This window comes from Hippocampus guttulatus, chromosome 14 (assembly GCF_054856545.1).
Source record: "Hippocampus guttulatus isolate MCC_2025c chromosome 14, RoL_Hgut_1.0, whole genome shotgun sequence".
Taxonomy (NCBI): domain Eukaryota; kingdom Metazoa; phylum Chordata; class Actinopteri; order Syngnathiformes; family Syngnathidae; genus Hippocampus; species Hippocampus guttulatus.
The window spans coordinates 11754956-11765631 of NC_141274.1; the positions used below are offsets into that span (position 1 = coordinate 11754956).

General features: G+C 48.3%; 1 protein-coding gene across 1 annotated transcript; it reads left to right on the top strand.

Annotated features, from left to right (window-relative positions):
- Window positions 1-1890: 1890 nt before the first annotated feature.
- crsp7 (cofactor required for Sp1 transcriptional activation, subunit 7) lies at window positions 1891-8941 on the top strand. Its single transcript, XM_086129958.1, has 3 exons — window positions 1891-2337; window positions 3321-3395; window positions 4972-8941. The coding sequence occupies exons 1-3, from the start codon at window positions 2266-2268 to the stop codon at window positions 6622-6624; spliced, it is 1800 nt and encodes a 599-aa protein (XP_085986084.1). The 5' UTR covers window positions 1891-2265; the 3' UTR covers window positions 6625-8941.
- The last annotated feature ends 1735 nt before the right edge of the window (window positions 8942-10676 follow it).

Sequence of the window (10676 nt, forward strand, 5' to 3'; positions counted from 1 at the left end):
CGGGGATGGGAATATTTACTGTATTTGGCTGTTTGGCTCCATGATACTGAAACACGCACACAAAAAAAAAACATTTAAAATTGCTGCTGGTGGTTTTTAAAACTAATAAAATAAACTGATTTTCTTGCAATACTATTTTATTTTTATTTTTTTGTATTACTCTGATTTGATTCAAATCAATTCTAATGTGTGCATGGTAGTCGCTGCTGCGCAAACTGGTCAAGAGCAAATTTAGCTCTATCTATCTGTCTTTATCTTTATAAAGAGAGAGAGAGAGAGATGGTAATGCAAGTAACATCCAAATATATTTGAGGTGGAGGTCATGTTTTTGTTTATTTTGCATCACCATTCTGATGTTCTACACTGCAGTGTCTGAGACGTTGAATGTGTTTGTAGCTTTAGAGGCGGTCCTGGCCTGGCTGTTAACTAGCTAAACATCAGTTGAGGCCATCAGTAAGCCATCGAGATATGTCGTTTGGTTTTTGACTGTATTTTGTTACCGTTTGTAATTTAAGACAGTTGCGCTTTGTATGAGACATTTTGGACTTCCGCTTCTTTGTTTAAATGTGAAATGATCGCATATTTTGGACATTCTCCGTCTTGTACACACTCTTTTCTCCTTGCTTGTACTTCTTGCTGTGGAGTAACTGTCCGTGGGAGAAAAATAAACAAAAAAGCAAAGTACTACGATGAAGTAGGAAAATCTGCACTCCGATGAAGCCTCATAAAGGGAAGTGCAAGACGTGAAGGAGGACTGTTTCTTCATAATGACAACGGTCAAAGCCTGCTGCTCCGTGGACTTGCCACCGAACATTAGGCCGATGAAGTAGACACGTGCAGAAGGTGTACCATCTTGCCTTAGCACGCACTCTTCGTCAATCGATCCCAAATCCTTCCCCCTCTTTCGTTCGTTCGGTGCCGATTAATATGAAAAAGTCCATATATGGAAGGAAACTTCCCGAATTCCTGAAGGGTCGGACTCTGTTGCCCGGGGCAGCCTCCCTGCTTAGCTTCCCAGAAAGTTGGACTTCAGTAGACCCACTTTGACTCACTGTTGTTTAAAAAAAAAAGCGCATCGAGCTACCGAGCTGACGTAATGTCGGCGCCACATCCGAAATTCCCAAAGTACAGGCGACATGAATATTTCTTCACAAGACACGAGCACAGGTGGCAAAGCACTTCCACTCTACTTTTGTACAAGTATAAACTAGGCACACATACTTGCGTGAAGAAAGAAAAAAGACGAGTAAGAGTAGAAGGACTGTTTTGATAACTTCACACACAGAATTTGAAAAAAGACGTGATGTAGGCGGTAGTTACCCACTTTGAGTTAATTGGTATGAATTATGTATGCCTTACAAAAACGTATCCGGGGGCAGCGGCGTCGCCAGACATTTTTCAGTACGTTGACTTAAAAGGCACAATGACACAAAAATCCCTTAGGTTTGTTCCTTCTTGTGTTCTGAGTGTTGGGCGAAATTAATGCTATATAAGTTTAAATTCTATCCATAATTTTGCAGTTACATAGAGTTCATTGATTTATTGTATTAGATTCATCCTAAACGATTTAATGGGTGGTTCCAGGAATATAGCATCACAAAGAATGACAGGCAGCACAATCAAATGCTCATTCGCTAGATTCCAGGAGGTGCCTCATTAAGGACAGTGTTGAGCACGAATGCCACCTCTGGAGGAGTCCGATCGGTGCTTCAACTTGAACTCGGTTGTCTTGCCACGGGCTCTCTTTTGAAGTAAACGCGGAATCTTTTTGCCACCTGTGACTTCTCTTGTTCGGGACGTCCACTTAACGTGTACTTCAACCACATGGGGGTGTGGGGCAAGAGGGGCCGGGTAGCGCGGCGCACAAAGGAGGCAGGCCGGGGAACGAGGGGGCACGCGTGGTGCGGATGCTTCCTCGGCGTCGGCGGCGCGGACGTCAGAGCGTGCGTGCGAACGAGCGAGCGAGAAAGCGAGCGCCCAGCATGCACCGCGAGGCCGTCGAGAGCTCCCGCAGCTGGTAGTGAGTCTCGCCAGTCACCACCACGCCGAGAAAGGCAAGGCAGGCAGCAACCCTCCCGTGCTCCACACAGCACAGCGCAGCACGTACATGATCCCAACCGGGGAGGAGGAGACTGACTTGTCTACCTTCCAGGCGACAGAGAAAAAATGCTGCGCGGACGTCCGTTGAGTCACCGCGGCGGCGTTTGAGTCACGATTGTCTGTCGGTTGCCATTTTGGAGGATTCCTCCCTCCATCCTCCGGGCAATGACAACGGTCTCGGCAACCCCGCAGCAGATGAGGGACCGGCTGCTGCAGGCCATCGACAGTCAGAGCAATGTGAGTCAAGCTAAAACGGCTATCGCGGGGCTGGAAGCTGCTAACGTTAGCATGTTTACATGCCAATCCGGCACACGCTCCCAACTCTCTCACGTCGGCAGTTTGTGGCCATTTGCTCGAAAAGCAGCGCGGCCCGCCGTCGTCGGTTGTCACTGGCGATGGCGAATGTGTCCGAAACTGAAGGGACGAGTTGACAGCTCGGAAGCTAATTTAGCAACAGTGGCTGGCTCTGACCACCTCGCCTGATTAGACCCTCCGAGTCCGTTAGCATGCTAGCCCTAACACCAAAGCTCGGAAGTAGCATTTTTTTAGCATCACGGCGGAATAACACTAATAGACGCGCCCTCGGTGAACCCGAACGTTTCGGAAACATCGTCCAAATACATCGAGCTGGCAAAAGTTTGGCTGCCGACCGCAAGACGCTCGCGTTTCCCCGTTAAACAAGCGTCGGCTGCGGCTAGCGAACTCGTAGCTCGGGGACGCTAGCTAGACAAGAGCGACTCTTCCGACTCCACTTGGTAGCATTAAGCACGCTCGGCTAACGTTAACGCAGGTAAATCTTCGCGCACGCCGGTTGGCTTTGGTTTTCTAAAAAATAAACGTCTCCTTTCGTTTTAACAAACGACGTACTGCCTCTTGCTTTACACGCTAGTTCGCCATCTCTTGCTTTACACGCTAGTTCGCCTTCTCTTGCTTTACACGCTAGTTCGCTTTCATGTTTGCCTCAGTCAAGTCTTTTACCCCCTTCTCTCGGTTGACACATTGCCGAGTACTTTTCAACGACCCTATTATTACTTTGAAGGTAATGTCCATTGGTCGTTGCTAATTTGTCCCGTTACACACCCTGCTATTACCGTAAAATTAGTTTCCCCGAAATTCAGCCTGTCTGTCCACCTATCTAAAATAAATGGCAATCGATTCTACACGTGTGCTAATTCACACCATTTTTGAAGAGTAACAAATGCTCATTGTTTTTATTGCAGATATGCAACATGGTGGTTGTACTTGAGGTGATTACCTGTCTTGAGAAGTATCCTATCACCAAAGAAGCACTTGAGGTGAGAGAAATGCACACTTTTTCAATGCAAAATTTTGCCCGTTTCCTACTGCACAGTGCCCAATCGTCATGGCATGGCTGTACTCGGTCGGGATGAACACTTTCCCACAAGCAGAACCACGCACTTTGGGGTTCGAGTGCCCCGAATGCCGTTCCAAGTCGGTCCGGTCCCATCAAGAGTCACTTAAAACTACTGGTAGTTGCTCACCGGTCCTGCTGATACCCTGCTAGAAATGTCACAAACAGGCATATATTTGATACGGCCCCTCTTGCATATAATGTTCTCTTGCGTCCTTTCGCCGCCTGTCGCCTCTGAACAAAATGTGTCCACTTACCCGAGGCCAACAGCTAGGTGTTTAGAAGTAATGCAGTCATCCCCGCCGGCTATTTGTGGGTGCTTCGGACACTGAAATCCAGTGAGTGCTTGACCCCCCAATTGTGGATCAAAGCCTCGATTAACCGAATTCCCTGCCAGCAATTTTCAAAGCGGAAATCCCAATCAGCCTTTTTAGAGAGAGGGTTTTTTTTTTTTCACTTTTGAAGGACCAAAAGAGAGGAGACTCTCTACCAGGAAGAATGTTTTTCTACCCTTTTCTGTTTCTTAGTCATCAGGAGAAGAACAAAGGTTGGCTTAAAATCACCCCTTTTTGACCAACAGAGAAAGGGAACGCTTTGTACATAAACGTGTCCAGCGGAACAGTGGGTAAATCAGAATCGATGGGGTAAAAAAAAAGAATCCAAATCTATTATCTCTATCCACCGCTATGATCGGCCACGGAGTTTATTGAATCTTTCGAATGACCAGTTTCTTTGAATTTTTCTTTGCCGTGTATTAAAGGTGAAATATTCCAATCAAATGGCCCCAATTCGACCTTTTTTTTGCCGGGTCCTTATTTGGGAAAAGTGAAAAGACAAGAAAGAAGACGGTTACTGGCTGCTATGACACACTTAGCCCCCGCTACAGTTTTCAGCCACATGGCCCAGCCTGGCTCGGACGGCGATCTTGTTTCTTTGCGACACTTCAAACTGCAAAAGCGGGGGAAGGAGACGACAGTGTCCACGCTCGTGCGAGTAGATAAGCGAGAGACAAGTGAAGGCCCACTCAAAACTGAGACACGCACGGTAAATATCCCATGAACCGTGATCCCAAAAATGTAGTTATTTGGAATCATGGTAGAACGTCAGCCCAAGTCATTAGTCACTGCATTACTAATGACTTGTTTTCCTAATCGCGTAACACGGCTGCGCAAGCACACGTGGCCAAGACTCTCCGTAACAACCCAGGCTAAACCAGAGCTTGCTTACTTTGGCGCGATTCATATTGAGACCGGGCTTTGGTGCCACCTCGCGGCATCGTAGGTGGGCAGGGAAAGAAAAAAATGGAGAAGAGTCAACCGCTAATATGCATGAGATGTCTGTCCTCACACTGCTTGTTAGCTTGCCTCGTTCCGACTGACGCAACGTGATTCTTAAGCGCAAAATCAGCCGCCCCGAACCGAAGTGAGGAAAGCTGAGCCGTGCAGTGGAAATGTGGTCATTGCGAGTTCAGATGTCTCCCTAACGCCCATTTGCAATAGGAAACCAGACTTGGGAAGCTGATCAACGATGTACGGAAGAAGACCAAGGACGAAGACCTCGCCAAGCGGGCCAAGAAGCTGTTGCGAAACTGGCAAAAGCTGATCGAACCCGGGCCCGCCGTCGCCTGCGCTCCCGGCTCCACCAATGGCAGCTCTCACCCCTGCAGGACGGAAGCCTCGCCGCCCGACATCTCTCCGCCGGCGAAGGGAGTCCCCGAGTTGAAAGTCCGAAACGACGTTCACAACACGTACTCGCCGAAGGCCGAAAAATCGGGCGGCCGCAAGCGCCGGGCGGAGCACAGAGACGGCGGCGTGCACCTGCCGGAGAAAATGTCCAAGTTGCCTCCCTACGACAACTCTGCGTCCCCGCCGCCCAGCAACGGGATCGCGGGCAGCCCGGACGCCCCGCCGGACCAGGAGGTCGTCCCGTCTCCCGACCGATCTCGGATAGAGCACCTCGACAATGAGAAAATGGGCCGGATCCCCGTCAATGCCGTCAAGCCTCGGCCCAGCTCGCCCGCTTTGGCCAAACTCCCGAGCACTTCGTCTTTAATCAAGGTCGCCGTCATGCAGCAGCAGGCCAGGGCGGACGACGGCGGGGTGGGCGGCGGGCCCTATCCCGCCAGAAGCCCCCGGGGCCTTTCCACCAGTCCGAGGAGCACAAAGCAGGACGCCGCGAGCAAGCGCTCCGCGGCACACGCACAAATGCCCGCGTCGCTCCCCAGCCCTTCGTCCGGCGATTCGCCTTCGCCTCTGACCCGGCCCCCGTCCCCCTTGGCCCAAGGCGCTCACTCTTCCCAGAGGTCCTCGGCGCACTGGGCGAGCTCACCGGAGGTGCCCCCCCGTTGCCCGCCGCAAGACTTAGCCGCCAAACTGGAATCCCCCTCGCTCTCGCCCGCGCCCCCTCGCCCGCAACACAACTCGGAAGTCCACCGGCCCGCCGCCGCGGCCGTCTGGGAGGACGCGGACGGCTCGCTGACTTCCGCCTCGGAGCATAAGAGGAGGAAATACCGCTCTCGAGACTACTCTGTCAACTTGGACGGCCAGAAAATCGAGGACCCCACTAAGCCGGTCCGGTTAAAAGAACGCAGGCTGACGTTCGACCCCGTCACGCGTCAGATCAAGCCCCTCATCCATAAAGAGCCTTCTCAGTCGGAGGAAGCCCCCGCTCCCGAGCCCAGGCGGAGAACTGAGGTCGCTGCGCCGCAGGCCACGGCCATGGCGGCGGGGCCCGCCCCCGCCCCCACCCACACCCCCAACCCTTTTCACCAGACAAACTGGAAGGAGCTGTCCAGAAACGAAATCATCCAGTCCTACTTGAACCTTCAGAGCAACATGCTCACCTCGTCCGGGGTGCAGGCCCCGAGCGCACACTTTTTCATGGCCCAGTATCTGAAAAGGGAAGAGCGGCAAGTGAAGGAGTCGAGGCAAACGCACGTTTTGCGGGCCGATAGCCCGGCGGCGGAGTTGCCGGGCGTCGGCCGGGACGTGGAGGGCGAGGACCTGGACAGGATACACAACCGGCACTGGCCCGGGGTCAATGGCTGTTTGGACACCAACGACACCTGGTATGACTGGACAGAGTGCATATCGTTGGACCCTCACGGGGACGAAAGCAAGCTGAATATCCTGCCGTACGTTTGCCTCGACTGAGGGCTGTTTTTCAGCTCCTCATTTGTTTCTTTTTGTTTTGTTTTGTTCCCTTTCCCCCCGTGCCCATCTCCCAACGACGTAGATGAGATCATGTAGTATCTTGTTTGGCCAAGTCCAGACCTGCTCAGCTCCCTCCTCTCTCCCATGCCTCCTCCTCTTTCTGTGATTGAGATTTTGGTACCAAAAAAAAAAAAAAAGATGAGAAATTAAATTAAAAAGAATGTTTGAGTTTGTGATACCAAGGGCTGCTTTTGTGTTTATTTTTCAAGCTGAAAGCCACAGTAAAGGTGGAGGCCCCCGAAATTGCAGCTACGAAGCGCAGAAGACAGACAAGAGGGCAAAATGAGGCCGAGTAGCAGGAAACGCCACCGAGATTTGAGGCTCACAGGGTTGTTACTGCGGCTGTTTTTTTTGTTTTGTTTTGTATGTTTGTTTTTTTTTCCCTTCCCCCTGACCTTTTTTGACTTCTGCCATCTAAGGTTCAGTATGAGGGTGGGCTGGTGTTGAGCTGTCCCCTTCAGGCCGTCGTATTGGTGTCGATCTACTACTATGTTCAAGAATATGAACCCATCTCTCGTCTCAAGTACTGGCGGTTACCACAAGCTTTATGTGAATTATAAAAGAGTAAATTATAGAGTTCTTGTCATGTACACATCTATTTATTTCGGCTTGTACATTTTACAGGACTTCCTTTGTGATGTTTCCAAACATCCTGGTTTTCTTCCATACCCCCTGGCCCCCTTTTTGGTTTTGTTTTTCTTTCTGTCGCAGTGTTGTCACTCCCACCATGTTTCAAGAACTTTCTTTTGTTTCCTTTTTTTTTCTTATTTGCGTCTAAATTGATCGTCACTTTCTTTGGGCGACACATTCCATACTTTTTCACATTACTGCGTTGTCTCCGACACTAGAAAATAAGTGTGTTTTGGAAATTTGCTTTCAAGTTTGTAAATTCGAACTACTGCCGAATTTCTACTGAACCTACAAATGCAGAAATGACACAAAGTTAGTACTGTATGTTGCGGGTTACGGAATCGCTCCGAGTTTAGGTATGGTGGTGCCTTGAAATACGTGTGACCCGGTTTACGACTCGTATGCCCCCTTTTAAAATAGTTTTTTTTTTTTTTTTGCTTTCAGTGCAAAGTTGATACAAGCGCTGCATGGTGGCTGTGAACTTGACTCACTTCACAACAAGCTGCAGTTCGGCCGATAGAATTAGTCATTTGTTTTTAGAAAAGTCTTCAACCGGTTTACTCTCATAATTAAATAATAATTCCATGCGTTGAAGACAACCACATAGCCTAACCTTTGAAATCTGACATGTTAACCCAATGCACGTAGATGCATAGTCTTTATCCCCCATGAAGAACAACTACTTTGACTGCTGAGTTTGATGTGGCAGCCAAATGAATGTGTGTATGTCGCATCCAGGCTCACACAACAAGGAGTAGCACGATGACCGTAGAACTCAAGCAGAAGCTGTGACAAAAACGGATTCATTCTTGACATTTGTCATTATTGTATGTTTTTAAGTACAATTTTACAGGGAGCTATTTTTCCCCCTTAACTAAAATACACATTAAAATATGGGATGGAGGGGGGGGGCTCTATCGTGGGCCTGCAACAGATTAAAACTATTTCCATTTATTGCAACAGGGAATGAGGATCTCAAGGCACCGCTGTATTTATAGGGAGCCTCATAAACTTTTTTCTTTTCTTTTTTTTTTTTTTTTAAATCCCCCCCAGATAGGCTTTAATCAATGCATCCCGAAACAGGTACTGGTGGTTTATTCCGATTTTGAGATTGTAACTTCAACTCCCTGAAGCATTTTGTCAATTGTCAAGCCAAACAAAATGTCCATGGCGAGAGAGCCCAGAGGCAGAGCATTTTTGATTTGGTGTTCCCTTTACACTCATCCTTCACCATCATCCCTGCACACGTCGCTTTGGCTGGTGCACTTGCTCACTCTTCCCTACCAATGTGCCTTTGCTAAATTGAAAATCTGCATTTGCTTCCGCTTGCGAAGGCCTGACCTTGCAGCCGGGTTATTTGTCAAGAGAGCTCTGAATCCTGTGATCAGGGTGAAGCTGGTATATGCACCGTTTTGGGTTTTTTTTGTTTTTGGGGGCGGGCGGTTACACAGAATTTTTGTGAGGCTGCAAACGCAGAAGGCGAAGAAGTGCACACCACAGCTGGCAATAAAAGTGCTCCACCAGATTGATAATGTTCAGAATGTTTTCTGTAGTTTTGACTGGGGCGTCTTTGTTCAGTGTTTAACATCTCTCAATTGTTTGACAAATAAAATGATCTAATTCTTCATCTCGGCCGTTTGATTGTGTGTCCGTAGGATTCTGCCAATTTACGGTCATGTGATTGAAGGAGCAACGTTGAATGTTGGAAGTATTCTGAAATGTGTTATGAACTCGTCCACAAGGGGGTGCGCTTGCTCCGTTTGGACGTATGGAAAACCGTTGGAATATTTGATGGCCAGCATCCAGCTCCATTTGCTTGTGTCAAGTATCAAGTACAACCTTATTGTCAAATGTGTAACATACAGCACAGATGAAATATGCTCACCACTCGTAAGAGAGTTCATGGCACGAAGAGAATGTTTTTTTTTTAATCCTCCATTACTAGTGCCGCTGTTGGCCTTGGAGTGTGACCTAAAGATAAGCTCCCAATATGGCTCTTCGATCCTTTGTCCCACTAAAGGTCTACGTCCCAGTACACACTTGGTCCTCACCAGTAAGATACTTCAGTGCGCTAGCCTTGTGAGGATAATCAATTTGGACGATGGATAACGGAACTATTGTGTCTTTTACCACTACTAGTGCCACCTTTGACCTAGTAAACCTGTTCACTCCTCTACTGACATTTCTAACAAGTACATGCAACCACAACAGAAGAAGTTGACAACCGTGTGCTACTCGTCCTACAAATGAACCACTTTCTGTTAACTAGTGGAATCGGATGTCACTTCTTTGTGAAGAGTTTTAATGTGAATTGAGTAGAATTTTCCGATGCATGGGTGTGTACCAATAGCAGGTGTCGGTACTGTATTCGGCCGATACTGGCCTAATTTTTAGGTATTGCTCATGTGCTCATTGGTACTTGGTGCACTTGTAGAAAAGTTTTTTCTCACAACTGTATTGCATTTCTCTACACAAGTAGGATAACTCTGGCACAATAGTTGGACAACTACTAGTCGACTCCAGGGGGCTCCTAGTCTGTGAAACATGCCTACTCGTTTCAACCTTGTAGTAAGATGGAAGTGTGTACTAGTAGGCCAAAAGTGGCACAAGGAGTGATTTTTTTTTCTTTTTCTAGTTAGGATAAGACTATACTCGTACTTGTGCCTCACAAGTAAGGGATCCACAACTTCAGGTTTTTTTTTTAAGCTGACGTCTACCAACTGCTTTCAGCACCTCCAAAATGTCAACAGTCTGATATAAAGTTGCTCGCGTGTCACTCTCTTCTATTAGTCAATGAGCTGACGTCTGCTACTCGCAGACACCCGCTCATGACTTTCCCGGCAGGTGTTTACTCTGAGTCAGCCCTGTGCACGCACACCTGGATGACGTCACCAGCGGCTGCGCGTGTGCAGAAACATCCTGACATGCCAATATTAGTGAGGCTCCACTCAAGCCTCTACATCGGTGACCGTGGCCGCAACACCACTAAAACTGTACTGATCCAACTGCCTCAAAATCACTGCCTCTTTTAACCCCTTCATGGGGGCGGATAGAAAAAGCCTTCACACTTTGTCCATAGGAAGAAGTACAAATACTTGCGTGAAGAAAAAGGACACTGTTGTAGTGCAGGTAGGTAGAAGTGCCGACGATTCGACTCCTTCAGAGATGGTTAAAAAAAGTACTCTCACTCTGTACTTGAGTAGAAGTACAGATATGTGTGTGCATAAGGAGGCTCAAATTAAATGAGTGGGTGGGGCATTCATACTCCACTTAAGAAAAGTACAGAGTATGAACTAGAGAGATATGGAGAGCGACAGAGAGACGGATGGAGACGAGTACAAGTGCGGATTTGACTTCTGTCA

Bases quoted from the DNA above. Each gene is read 5' to 3' on its own strand.
- crsp7 (XM_086129958.1), top strand. From the start codon at position 2,266: ATGACAACGGTCTCGGCAACCCCGCAGCAGATGAGGGACCGGCTGCTG. The intron at 2,338-3,320 runs GTGAGTCAAGCT...TTTTTATTGCAG, and splicing joins CCATCGACAGTCAGAGCAAT to ATATGCAACATGGTGGTTGT. The intron at 3,396-4,971 runs GTGAGAGAAATG...CATTTGCAATAG, and splicing joins TCACCAAAGAAGCACTTGAG to GAAACCAGACTTGGGAAGCT.